General features: G+C 41.4%; 1 protein-coding gene across 7 annotated transcripts in view; it reads left to right on the top strand.

Moving 5' to 3' along the window:
• Positions 1 to 14174, top strand: part of LOC116581749 (zinc finger protein 705A-like) — a 37500-nt gene that overhangs the window by 6820 nt on the left and 16506 nt on the right. For 2 of the 7 annotated variants that reach the window (XM_032328971.1, XM_032328966.1), the window contains exons 2-6: positions 3225 to 3350; positions 10645 to 10730; positions 11979 to 12105; positions 12827 to 12922; positions 13200 to 13267. In XM_032328971.1, coding sequence (XP_032184862.1) covers positions 10719 to 10730; positions 11979 to 12105; positions 12827 to 12922; positions 13200 to 13267 — 303 coding nt within the window. In that variant the 5' untranslated portion in view covers positions 3225 to 3350; positions 10645 to 10718. The other 5 variants (XM_032328969.1, XM_032328967.1, XM_032328970.1 and 2 more) reach the window with 4 other exon arrangements.

Genomic DNA, 14174 nt, shown 5'->3' with positions numbered 1-14174 from the left:
AGCCTCTATAAGAATTGTTAAATATGCCCAAGGTAACTAAAGCATTCAAAATAAAAATAAAATTGGTGAGGGTTAGTAAATCTTCAAAACATAACTGCTAACTGCTCATTTTCAACTAATAATTCAAGCTAACTGAAAACTGAATTTCAAAATCAGCTTACAAGCTGAATTAGGATATAATGTATATTACATTATAACATTTATTAGAAGTAAATAAAATTTGGAAAACTTAAAAAAAATTATGGCACTAGGGGAATGAAAGCATAGAAGAGGACTTAGGTCCATGTGAGTATGTCTCAGAAACTGGTGCTTAGCTGGGAAAGTGTGTCAAATGAGCAAATACTCCAGATAGTAGAAACAGTTTAAAATTCTTTGTCAATTAGAAAAAAACTCAGGGTTGAAATATGAAAGATGCAAAATGGTGGAAAGATATTGGGTCAGAAAATAGTTGGAAAATCTTTAAATAGGAGGATCAGGATAAGAATCACTATATCAACATTTAACTGTGGTAAGTACACAAATCCCCTTTTTCCTAAAGGGAGAGAAAGTAGCAGGAGGACCCATGAGTTGTGATTGATTTACGCAAGGTATGATAACAATACGAGGAATTTTGCCCCAATGTCCTCACTTACATTTTAGAAAATATCACTAACCTGACAAAATCTTCAGTTGCTATTTCTAAGGACATACTCACTCAGCCTAGGCACCTCCTTGTACTACTCGGCTGCTCACCTGAACCTGGCCTTGGAGAAATCCAGTTCCTTCTCTCCACAGCTCTTTTCCTTGCTCCAACTGGAAGGATCTTTTGCAAATTTTATTACCTGTTTGTGGAGGAAAAAGAGTGTACAGACTTAGAGTTCTCTGCAAATTAACCTTTGCTATCACCAAGTCCAGGGTGGGCTTTGCCAAGGATGAATAAAGAGATGATCTGAAGGTCAGCCCATGTAAGAGCACCATCAACAGAGAACACATTGATGGTCCTTCAGCAGACCAGGAGGAAATGCAGCCGGGAGGCCAAAACAGAGAAGACTGCTAGATGCTGATGCCTTTTCACAAGTTCAGAGAAAGAATGCAGAATCCTCAGTCTTTTCAAAATAGGAAAGACTAAATGTCCTGAAACATCATGGATATCCTGGTTTAGACAGAGCATCCAGAGGAAGGAGCATCGAGATGACAGCACTGAGGACGGGGGCAGAGGAGAGATGGGTTGTAGAAAGATCAATATGTGTTTGGAGATTCCGGTCAGTACATTGTCAGTGCTGAATGGGTATCTGCCTTTGGATACATCTACAGAGATCTACACACTCTGACTTCATAATACGTTATTATAAAGCAGTTATAATACGTTATTATAAAGTTATTATAAAGCATTACTTCACATGAAGTATGGCATAAAACAACCTAGATGTGTTTCAGTAACCTGGTGATTAGAACTTTCCAGACAAGTGATTATAAAATATTTGTTTGAAAATTCATAACTAAAACTCTCTTCCCCATTAGTTTCAAGAAATTCTACAGATTCGTCATGAGACAAATAATAACCATGGTGTAGTGCTTTTAAATCATAATCATTGGTTTAAATTATTCCTTAGATGAACTTCTGGTTCCTCATCTATGAACTAGTTTAATAATGTGTTGTGAAGGTCAAAAGATCCAAGGCCTTGATGTAGGGAGTGTTTCCTGTCTAGCAAAGACATTTTAAATATAAGACATTATCATTAAAATGTCAGAGAACCTTGAATTGCCAGCATTGCTCAGAACTGAACAAGATTCATAGACATCTCTCTTAATGCTATAGGACTCAGGTGCTCATAACAAACTATAAGGTCAGATGGCTCAGCAGCACAAGCCAGGGACCTCTGAGATGGCTGTACTAAAGGACAGTCCTAGCCTGACCATCCCTGTGTTGTGAGGACTCCTATTCAATATTCTCCAGGACCTCGGACACCAGTTATCATTTTCTCTTGTATCTTTGTCTCCATGTGAAAGGATAAAGGCGATCTCAAGACTGGTTTGAATCTGTCTAGTTTTCCTAAAAATTTACATGGGAACCTACTTATATCCTTTCTGCCATACTCTTTTTCCTTTATGTATAGTGCAATTAAGCAAATACTACTCCCTATGCATTACTTCCAGTTATTGAGTATGAACTAAAGGTTTATTACTAAGAGGTAATATATGTGATTAGAGACAAGCATAGAGACAAGCATAGAGACAAGTGATAATTTCAGTTATATTTTTTAGAAATTTTCAGAAGTGAAAATTCTAATAACTGTATGTGGTTTAAAATTGAGAAAAACATAAAATGATTCTTCTTTCCTTCTAAACCTTTCTCCTGTTCCTCTCAACACTGAGCAATGCTCACACAAGGTCTTGTAAATTATACTCACGTGCTGAAACATCTACCCTACTGGACTATAATATTCCCCTCACTTACCTCTAGCACTTGCAGTCACCACCATCCTAAACCCATTGCATCCAAAGAGTTGGTTAATGAGTACATTTTTTTTTAGAAGGCCATGCACTGGATGAGGGAAAGAAAACTTCTCTTATGTCTTCTGTAAATACACAAGGGTGTAAAGAGGCTGAAGAGAGAGGAAGGGAGGTTTGGGATGCCAGATCTAGGACTTTGGTTTGGGTTTCTTTGGGAGAGGGGATCCCATGCGGTTCATAGTCCTCAGGGAGTATGACAAAGTTGACAGCGATCCCCTGGAATCAGATTCCTGCTCCTGTTGACCCCCAGTGCTGGTTGAACAGCCTAGGTTGAGAGAAAAGGTCAGGGATGGAGAGGGTGTTGTGTGTGTCTAGGGGGAACACGGTTTCTTTTTTATTGATGAACATGACAAAACACCCCCCTAGATGTGCATGTACTCACTGCTGCAGGGGAGGCTTGTTTCTTGACCTTTCTGCTAACAGCATGAAGAAATCTATGTGTATCCTAACCTGTGTACATACACGTGCATAGTGTCTACCCATCTGCTCATCAATACACACAGACAGAGATGCATTTTGGGAAGGATGGTCCTCATATTAAGGGAAACATAGCCTAACAGTTCATACCAGTACTGCCACCTGTAACCCATCACACGTGGGCACTCTAGCCATCTCCTCACTTGGCTCTTGCCTCCCACTCCACCTGTGAGGGCACATGTCAGGGTCCTGCGAGGCACCCTAGCCGCCGGCAGGGGGCGCGCCGACCCGTCTTTTCTGACGCCGCGCCTTAGGCCCGCGTGGAACGCATGCGCATCTCGCCCCTTGCCCTTGACGCCGCGTGTGCACGAGCCGGAGCGACGTTCCCTCGTGACAGACGGCGGCGGCGACGGTGCGGACGACGAGGGCCCGCGTCTTCGGTGAGTGACAGCCCCGCGCGGCCCGGACTGCTGGGAGGGGGCTTCCCCCGGCCGCTGCGGGATGGTTTTTCACGAACGGTGAGGAAGGAGCTCGTTGTCCGCCCTGCCCCGAGCGCCTGACCCTTTCCCGTGTGGTGTTTTAGCGGGACGTGTTTTACCCGCGCGCCCGCGCCCGGAGGGGCTTCGGGGCGACGGTGCGGCCTGCGGTGGTCCTGGTCACGGGTTGGGGAGTGTTTTTTGTTGGGGGGTGGGGATCCATTGCAGCCTCGGTGTGAGAGAACCGCGTGGGCGGGGAGGCAGGGATGGACTGAAATGTCGGGGTGCTGAGGCGAAGCCGGGGCGCGGGAAGGGCCCGGGAGGACACATCCGGCCCCGGGCGGAAGGAGCCGTGCGCGCCCCGCTGCGGCGCCCGCTGGTCTTCGTGGCGGTGGGTGGTTTGTCCCTGAAAGGGAAAGCGGCCCGGGACGCGCCGAGGAGTAGGAAGGTGGGTGCATTACAGCTCACGGCCCGGTTTCGTCTACATCCAAATCGGAATGTCTTAAAGTTCACTTCCCGGGCTTTTAAGGCAGTGGTCGTGTCTCTATCTGTTAAAATGATGCCCCTCAGCGCGTCTGCTCTTCAGACCAAAGTATTCGCAGGACGAACGTTCGTCTCGTGACGCGGTGACAGCCGTGGGTGATTGTAAAGGTCAGGTCCCTGAGAGGAGGACTTGTGTAGGACCGCCCGGTGACAGGGGTTCTCCAATCTAGAACAGTTCCGAATTTCTAGAATGTTCGTGAAAAGACCGGGAAGGAGAGTGCAGATTGCAGAAGGAATGATTGTGCTCAAAAAGAAAACCCATTTCTTCAGAATCATTTATTCTACTTTACTGCAGAAATACCTGAGACGTCTAAATTTTAAATTTTACTTTTTAAAAAATCAGTTAAAACATATTCTTATGCTCAAATCACTTCTTAATTGTGCCTAAATTATCTTGAGAAGTCCTAATTTTTTAAGTAATTTTTTGAAAAGATTTATTATTTTTAAGATTTTTATTGGGGGGGGAGCGGAAGGAGAGGGACAAGCAGACCCCATGCTGAGCGCAGAGCCGGATCTCACGACCCCAACATTACCAGCTGGGCGGAAACCAAGGGTCCTACACTTAACCAACTGAGCCACCAGGAGCCCAAGAGGTCCTAATATTTTTAAATTGATTTATGGGTGCCTGGGTGGCTCAGTGGGTTAAGCCGCTGCCTTCGGCTCAGGTCATGATCTCAGCGTCCTGGGATCGAGCCCGCATCGGCCTGTCTGCTCAGCAGGGAGCCTGCTTCCCCCTCTCTCTCTGCCTGCCTACTTGTGATCTCTCTCTGTCAAATAAATAAATAAAATCTTTAAAAAAAATTTCTTGATTTATAGCCCTTAGGACATACCTGAATGTCCTTGGAAAGACGCAATATGATTTGGCTTTCTCTTCTTTTGTATTAAAACATACACATCACGGAACCCTCAGTGTGTTCTGCTTCTTGACGTGGGCCCCACTTTTCAGTTGAGAAACTGGGGCTTCATGACCTGGGGGAGTCACCTGGTGGGTAGCAGAGGTGGGCTCTGAGCTGGCCAGGTGAGAGCAAACCTGGGAGAGCATGGTGGGGAGGGGGGTCTCTCCTGCCATTTGGACACTGAGAGTGTCTCAGAGGGCAGCCAGGGAGGATGTGGGCAGAGAGGATCAGTCCTAGAAGTTGGAGGGGTGCAGTCAGAACCCCACCCCAGCCATGGGGATCCTTGTCACACCCTCCGCCCCTTGGGCCAGGCAGCTTCCATGTAAACCCTTAGCCTCCAGCTCCTCCACACCTTGCTCCCACGCGGACCTGTGATATACATAGGTATGAAAAGAAACGTTTCTTCTTTCATACCCAGCCCCATTTTAATTTCGGACATGTCACCAGTGTATTTCTATCTCAGTTTTTCTTTTTTTAAATAACTTCAAATCAGGCAACAAGAGACCAGCTAAAAGCTCAAAGGTGTTCTATAAAGACAGAAATTTTTGCTTTCCTTTCAAAAGTGTATCTTACCTTGTTTCACCTCATGTGGGTTGGCGCTCCTAGGAAGGTATTAGTCAAAAGCAGCTTCCTGAATTAGTGAATGATAGGCTTCTCACAACAGTGAATGGATAGGCTGAGCCCAGAAAATGAGGAAGAACTGTCCCCCAGGTGCCAGTGACAGCCAAGAAAGGTCTGCAGAATAGCTTTTGAGATGAAAAGGGGACTTCTCAGGCTTGCAAAAATAGCCTGTTCTGACTAGTAAGCGGAAAATAAGGATTCACTCTGAGTTTAAGAGCTTAACCAAAGACAAAGAAGTAGTTTGAGTTGAGCCAAAACCAGAGCTCATTTTTTGCCTTCCTCTCAGACATTTTTTATTTAGTAGAGTAACAATATATTAATTCCAGGTATACAACATAATTTAATATTTGTCTGTATTGCAAAATGATTACATAGTTACAAATTTTTTCTATAATGAGAACTTTTTAGTGGAGAGGGACAGAGGGAGCGAGAATATCTTAACAGGCTCCACCTTCCCAGTGCAGAGGACAATGCTGGGCTCAATCTCACAACCTGAGATCATGACCTGAGCCAAAATTAAGAGTTGGGCACTCAACCAAGCTACCCAGGCACTATTAAGAACTTCTAAGATGTACTCTTAGTAACTTCCAAGTATATGATACAATATTGTTAACTATAGCCACCATGCTGTATATTTCATCCCCCTGATTTATTTTATAAATGGAAGTTTGTGCCTTTGGTAACCTTCACCCATTTGCTCTCCCCTACCCCTCCCTAGCAACCACCAGTCTGTTCTCTGTATGTATGGGTATGTGTTTTGTTTTGTTTCTAGCTTCTATGTAAAAGTGAAGTCATAGAGTATTTTTGTCTGACTACCTTCCCTTAGTATAACGTCCATAAGGTTCATCTGCATCATCACAGAAGACAAGATTTCCTTATTTTTATAGCTGACTAGTATTCCATTGTGTGCATACATACCACATTTTCTTTATCCATGCAACCGTCAATGGACATTAAGTTTGCCTGTATGGTTTGGCTCGTGTAAATAATGCCATAGGGGTGCCTGGGGTGGCTCAGATGGTTAAGCATCTACCTTTGGCTCAGGTCATAATCTCCAGATCCTGGGATTGAGCCCCATTTTGGGCTCCCAGCTCAGCGGGGTTCTTCTTCTCCCTCTCCCTCTGCCTCTCCCCCTGTTTGTGCTCTCTTTGTGTCTCTCAAATGAATAAATAAAATCTTTAAAAAAAAAAAACACTGTAGTGAACATGAGTGTGCATATATCTTCTTGAGTTAGTGTTTCTGTTTTCTTTGCATACGTTATTCAGAAGTAGAATTGCCACATTGAAAAACTGCAGCCTTATAGGCTAAACCCACTTGAATTTACTTGCTGTAAATTCCCTGCAGTGCTTTCCAGAACAGGCCCAAACCCACAAAGTATTGAAGCCTTTGAATGCTTTTAGAACACCCAACAGGATTTGGGAATTACTCTTGTTTTTCATAGTTGTTTCTAAATTATTTAATTAATTAAAGGGGAAAATTTTTTTGTTTAGTTAAATAAAAAAATTAGTATATGTTTATCTTGACTGAATCCAATGTAAATAGGGTCTGTCTATTGCATTGTAAATCTGATGAAGTTATTAACTGTGTTAAAGTGAGTCCAAAATCAAATATATGTCTATTCTTAAAATAAATGAACCTCTGATCTCAGAACTGTGGTGATGGCACACTCAATAACCACAAAATTTCACAGGTTTTCCATCTACTTAGGTTCCAGGGAGTGCTGAAAACAAATTTCCCCAGTCAGATCCAACCTCCTTTATTTTGCCAGTGAACTTTAACTATTAAAATGACTGTTTAATATGATGGGGGCCATTTGTAATACCACATCTAAGGGTAGATTAGGTGATGGGGATGTGGAATTTCTGTTAATCCGTAATTCATAAATCAGAGAGAGAACCTTGCCTTAAGATCCTGCAGGTGGTCTTTCTCCACTAGTCTTGTCAGTAAAGAAAGGAGCAAAGATATAAATGCTTAGTGAAATTAGAAGAGTAATCTCAAGAAAAAAGTAAGGTTCTACTCAAGATAGTGAGATGAGAAGAAAAAACTTAGTAGTTCAGAGGAGGGATCTCTAAAAAATGGCATTTAATCTCAGACTGACACCTAATGAGTATGAAGTGCCATATATATGTAGACACCAAGGTGGAAGTGAAAGATAATAGTGCTCAGTGGAGAGATAACAGCAGTGCTTATTTGTGTGGTTGTGAAAAGTAGTGTCCATGATTAATCCTTGGATATCTGGTGGAACCATTATCTGACTTCAAAGACTAGAAGAGAAGAACTTTTTATTGTGGAAGAGTTAATGACTTGGTTTTGAAATCTATTTCCTTTTATGTGCCTATAATATACAAAGGTGGAGATTACAACATAGAAATGTAATCCAGGTGTATTTTTATGATTTAGAGATACCAGTGGAAGAAATGGAAGCAAGGGAGTGTACTGAGATTTCCAGGGTAGTTTATTATAAGAGGAGAGAAAGGGGGTACAATTGAACCTTGAGACACTGTTTAGTTGAGGAGGACCTTGCAGAGGACTCAGGAGTGCCTAGAGAGTTTGAAAGGCCGTTAGGAACCTGAACTGTCAGAAAAGCCTAGAAGAAAGAGAGTTCCCAAATGGAGATGATGTGCCAGTACTGCTTTGGTTCCAAGTAAAAGGCTGAGAAACTCTCAGTGGATTTAATTATGGGGGAATAACTGATCTTAACAAGATTTATTAACGTGGAAATCATAAGTGATTTTTCTAAGTCAAAGTGAGGGAATGTGAAGAAACTAGGTATGTACTGTTTTTCAGGTTCATTTTGAAGGGAAAAGGTCATATGTCAACAGCTAGATATAAATTGGCTTAGAGGAGGTTTTTCTTAGAGGAATGGAGAGACTAAATGAGTTTAAGGAGGTGAAGGGGGAAATGATGAAGGAGTTACTAGTAAAAAGCAGTTTGGTTTATAATCAGTAACAAACATTTGAGGGAGGAGGAAAGAAACAGACACAATTGGAGAAGTTGGATTTAATTAAGAATAGGGATTACTTTTCAGTGTTTACAAGAGCAAATTTAATTTAGGATTTAATTAGGAATAGAGATTACTTTTGAGTATTTACAAGAGCAGATACTCTGATGGACTGGAAATCGGGAGTAATTGTAGTTTTCTTGCTAGTGACCTGAAATATTTCTTTAAATCATCAGGTCCATCTCTGCAGTAAAAAGTGAAACTATTTTTGAAAACTAAGGGAAAAAATAAATAAAATCTTTTTAAAAAAACTAAGGGAAAAGGTGAGAATCTGTGAGATTAGAAAATTAGGCACAGGGAATATTAACATATTAATTAAGCATAGCAGAGTGATTGTTAAGTCATAGTGAGATGCCAGATATTTAGCAAAAGCTTTTGGGAGATTTGTGGTGCTGTAATTAGACCAGCTCAATACTTCATTCTGAACTGTGACAGATGCAGCCAATGGGAAAATGAGATATTGGCATCGTCTAGTTTTGGAGTTTTGATTAGCAGATGATAGGACTAAGGGACATCAGAATTGTTGGTCTTGGTGTGTATGTTTTGGAATGAGTTAAGTGTATGTTATACTGATCAATAGAAATTAGATGCGGGGGCTGAATTGGGAAATTGAGGTCACTGAACTATAGGTTCCTATGTAGCTGGAGATCCTGAACATGGGGAGAAATTGTGTGAACAGTCTGAAAGGAGGAGGTTTTGAGGGAGGAGTCTCTGGTCATGGATCTGACTGGAGATATGCAGGTAAAAGTGGTTCTGGTGTCTAATGTCCTTCAAGATGAAATTCATTAGTTATTTGACACTTAGAGACAGGCAGAGCTAATTTCAAATTCTAGCTGTCAATTTTTAGCCGTGTAATTTTTTCCTATAGTTTTCTGAACCTAGTTAACATCACTCAAATGTGTAAGTAATCCACAAAGGCAGGATTATTGTTCAGTATAAAGTACAGTGTGTGTGTCCACATGTATGTAAATCCACTCACAGAGTCTCAGTTAATACTAGTAGTTTTTTTCCTCTTTCCAGGTCCTCAAAATTAGTGGGTTTTAATCATATCTTGTTCTGGACACATTATCAGTGTATGTTACAGTATATTTATTTGTAAACACTGTTTGAGATAGTGCTATTGAGATAACAAATTCTTTTATATGCTTAAAATATGAAATGCAGATATAATTTTGTTGTTTAAAATAACTAGAACTCCATACTCCAAGAAATCAATAAATTACCTTAAAAACTGAACCTCTTTGCTCTATATTTCATGAGCCTGACCACTCTGTGGGGGTTATTTAGCAATCCTTAATGTATAGCATTATAACATATGTACTGTGCAAGGGATTGTATGTACTAGACTTACATGATGAAAGCCACTGAACATTTGAGCAAGGGTTGGGTCTTCAAAATGTTCAATCTAACTTTAAAGAGATTCCATAGTTGCTTGGCCATGAGGTATACAGTTGGGTTGAGGCAGTAACACTGCCTGAATGCCACATGTGGAGGAGCCAGTGTGACTGAGGGCAGGTGTTGCTTGAGGGAGAGCATGGGGCATTCATGAACTGAGATGGGTGTTGGGAAACAATGCTAGCAGACTTCACCCAAGAGTGATAAAATATGAAATTCCAAAATGGTGTCCTGAGTTATTGTTAGAAGAATATCCATGTGGGGGCACCTGGGTGGCTCATGGGTTAAAGCCTCTGCTTTTGGCTCGGGTCATGGTCCCAGGGTCCTGGGATCGAGCCCCGCGTCGGGCTCCCTGCTCAGCAGGGAGCCTGCTTCCCTTCCTCTCTCTGCCTGCCTCTCTGCCTACTTGTGATCTGTCAAATAAATTAAAAAAAACTTTAAAAAAAAAAAAAAGAATATCCACGTGATAGGAGTCAGGTTCTCCTAAGATTTTGGTGCCAGGGATGTAAATAAGTAGGAACTCTGAATACCAGGTCTAATTAAATGACACCTCTGTGCTTTTGCTATCTCTTTAATAGGGACATTAGTATCTTCTTTATGAGCATAATAGCCAAAGACTTCTTATTGTTGATCCTGGGAGAGGGGAGCCCCCCTACCCGTTTGTCCTTGTTTACTCTGCCAGTACATGTGAGTTGGACTACGGCAGGGAGTCACTACCATATAAAGATTTGCAGATTCAAGATAGGCGTATCTAGGAATATTGGAAAAGATGCGTCTCAATGGGTTCTTTCTCTTTCCTCAGCCTTGTCTGCTTAGTTATTGGACTGTCCCTTGGTGAGAATACACAGGAAGAAAGGGGCAGCTGAGATCTGGACAATGCAAGCACAGGTGAGTAGGACTTGTTCTTTCTCATGGATACCGTTTTTCTAGAGCAGGAGCAGATTTATCTTCATGGCCTGGATCTTCTTTGTGTCCCCATGAAATATGAGTGTCAGTCACACTTCACCAATACTCAGGGAGGCTTGTGGGAGTTCAGGGTTTGATCGAGAAATAATCTGATATCCAGTATTACTCTGTTCCATTCCCCCATCCCCTTAAGGGTATCCTTGCAGAATAGTTATTTCTTCTAATCCATTCCATGGCCCCAACTAAGTGACTCACTCATTAACCAGGTTAGTGTCTGCAGTGGGCTTAGGCCTGTGGTGAGCACAGGTAATAGAAATGGGAACAAGCAGAAGCTTACAGTCCTGTAGTGAGGTAGAGTTTCCTTCAAGTGAGTTCAGTCCATCCAGTGTTTTCAGATGCTGCAGAGCAGCATTGAGACTGGAGGTAGGGAGCAAGAGACCAGTAAGGAAGAATTTCTTTATTTTTCCCAGTTTTAAACTTACTGAAATTTTTATACAATATGCTTGAGCATTTTAATTTTAACTTAAAGAAAAATTCTCCTTACCACTCCTATTCCCAACAACGCAATTTACCTCTTTATAATTAAACTTTGTTCAAATTTGGAAACTAAGAAATGTCTGGTAAGTATTATTTTCCTAACATGAGCTGTGCATTGAGAGGATTATAATGGAATAAAACCTAGGGTTCTGTAGCATATTTTGTAGGACTGAAAAGATCAGGTTCATTTGAGAGGCTGATGTTATAGGAGGGATAGTGATAAGCAATGCTCGGAGGTGCCCAAGAAAATTGAAATGGAGGGGCAGGCTAAGACATTCCTTATGTACTTAGGGCCCCTGGGGTTTTGCTTCTGGACTATATGTCTTAATTCTTATCATGAACGTGTGTGTTGTGTAGAGATGGGCAAAGCCACACTTGCTTATCCAAGCTGCGTAGGAGCCCCATTCAGTCCTGCAGGAAGTTGGGCAGTGCTGTGTCTTTGGTATTTCTATCACAGCTCAAAAAATAATCATTTATAATGAAGTTACATTTACAAAGTGTGTTTATTTCTGTGAGTCTGTGTGAAAGACACATGGCAAGGCAGCATAGAGAAACATTTGACTGGGACCCCAGACAGGATCTAAGCTTTCTGTGTATATAGCAACCCATCCTCAGCACCATCATATCCAGTATACTCCCATGACTCTTGGTAGGGAGGAGCCTGGCTACATCAAAATGTCTGTGATGTTTTAGGAATTAGTGACCTTCAAGGATATAGCTATAGATTTCACCCAAGAAGAGTGGGCCTTGCTGGACACATCCCAGAGAAAGCTGTACAGAGATGTGATGCTGGAGAACATCAGTCATCTGGTCTCTGTTGGTGAGTCTGTCAAAATTAATTTATTTATTCAGCAAGTATCCAGCTTTCACGTATTCCCCCTCTCCTCCCATCCCTCATTCAAGTTCTTTCAAGGTTCTTAAAACTACTTGAATTCAATTTATGTATTTAATTACTTACTTACACATATTTTGTCACCCCAAAAGAATATATAGTTTTCCTGACCCCTCTCTCATGTCTTTCTTGCTTCTGTACCTCCCGTGCCCAGGACTGTGCTGGGAATTCAATGAATATTTTATATGAATGAAAGCACTAAATATTACTAAATAACTACTCTGCTATCTATACTCAACCAGTAATTAAATATCCATTTGTGCAAATTTTACCTATTATGTATTTCCAAAGAGAAATTAAGTGTTCTGGTGCAGTTTCTGTGTACTTAATATTTTAAAAAATTAATATCACCCTGCTGTAGGAACATATAACTTCTCTCTGTTGAAAACATTAAAGATTGTTCACTCTATCTTTGACCTTGGTCCTGTACATCAACAATAAGAAAATCTACCTGTGTTGGCATAGTGTCAGGATGTTCTTTCTGCTCTGGGGAAGGACTTTGGTATTTTCAGTGTCCAAGGTACTCTTCCCTGGGCTCTCCTCCACTATTCACCTTGTTCTTTCTTGGTATTATGTCTTAGAATTAAAGATTATTCATGTTTCTCTGCACAGAATCCAAAATAGATATAACTTTTACTCCCGCAAACAGGATATCATCTCTGCAAATCAGATGTGATTTCCCAGTTGGAACAAGGAGTGGAGCTGTGGAGGGAGGGCAGAGGATTTCTCCAGGGCCTGAATCCAGGTGAGCTCCAGGTTCTGTGTGCACAGCACCAGGAAGATCCTGTTATGGGGAGAGAAGGACCAGGGGAATGTCCACAGCAGACATCTTATTTCAATCCTGAAAACACTTCATAATTTTCACTTTCCTGAAATACACTTCAACTCACTTATATATTCTTTCTTCTCACATTTTCTCCTCTGTAAAGATCAGTATTTGAATGTACACAGGCTTTGTATGTTTTCAACAATTTTCTTCCTCTCATGCACACTAGCAGTTCATTTTGTTTACATTATTTTAGACAGGAAAAGTGGCCTTAAGAGACAAGAAGACATCTGCAAAAAGGACCTGTCTAACTGCATGTCAACGGTAAGTTTCAGGGGGGTGAACCCTTCCTCAACAGTAAAAACATGTGAGCCAACAAATTTTAGAACACAGCACAGGACTGTGATTTCACTTGGGCATAAATGCTGTCTCAGCAGAAAGCTTTGGGTGGTTTGAATTTAGGGAGAAAATCAAGATGTTGCTCAAAACCATCATCTGCTTTCTTATAAAAGGACAGCCACATAAACTCGGCTCATGCATCTAATCTTTGAAACTATTGAAATCTTTCAAGTAAATCAGGTAGTTCTGCAGTTGAGATGATATGAAAAAGGAAATCTCTTTGTGTTGTAGAAAATCACATGCACGGCATATGTAAATAACAGGGAAGATGTTAACAGGAGATGTCCACTGCATTATCAAAGTCTGAGTCGTGTAGAGAAATGAATTAATGTATATGTGAAATTATTTAACAGCCTCTTCATCTCCTTCAAACAGCTGAGATCTCACATGGGAAAAGATGCCTGTGAATATAATGAATATGGGGAGGTTTTCACTTACAGATCCACAGTGATTCAACATGTGCTAACTCACATGGGGCAAACCCTGTAAAAGTAAGGAAGGTGGGAAGGAGTTCTGCCAGAGCACTAAGCTTTCTATACACAAAAGGACACACACTGGAGAAAAACCCTACAAATGTGAATGTGGGAAATGCTTCATCCAGAGGGATATTTTTTACTCACACCAAAGATTGCACACAGGAGAGAAACCTTATAAATATAAGGACTGTGGGAAAGGATTCCTTTAGAGCACTCAGCTTTATATACACCAGAGAACTCACACTGGAGAGAAACCTTATACATGTAATGAATGTGGGAAACACTTCAGACAAAGCACTAGCTTAAATTCACACCAAAGAACTTTGGTGTGCAAAGTTGGTTTCACAGCAGAGAAA

This window comes from Mustela erminea, chromosome 21 (genome assembly GCF_009829155.1).
Source record: "Mustela erminea isolate mMusErm1 chromosome 21, mMusErm1.Pri, whole genome shotgun sequence".
NCBI classification, from domain to species: domain Eukaryota; kingdom Metazoa; phylum Chordata; class Mammalia; order Carnivora; family Mustelidae; genus Mustela; species Mustela erminea.
This window is presented reverse-complemented; position numbering and strand designations above follow the sequence as displayed.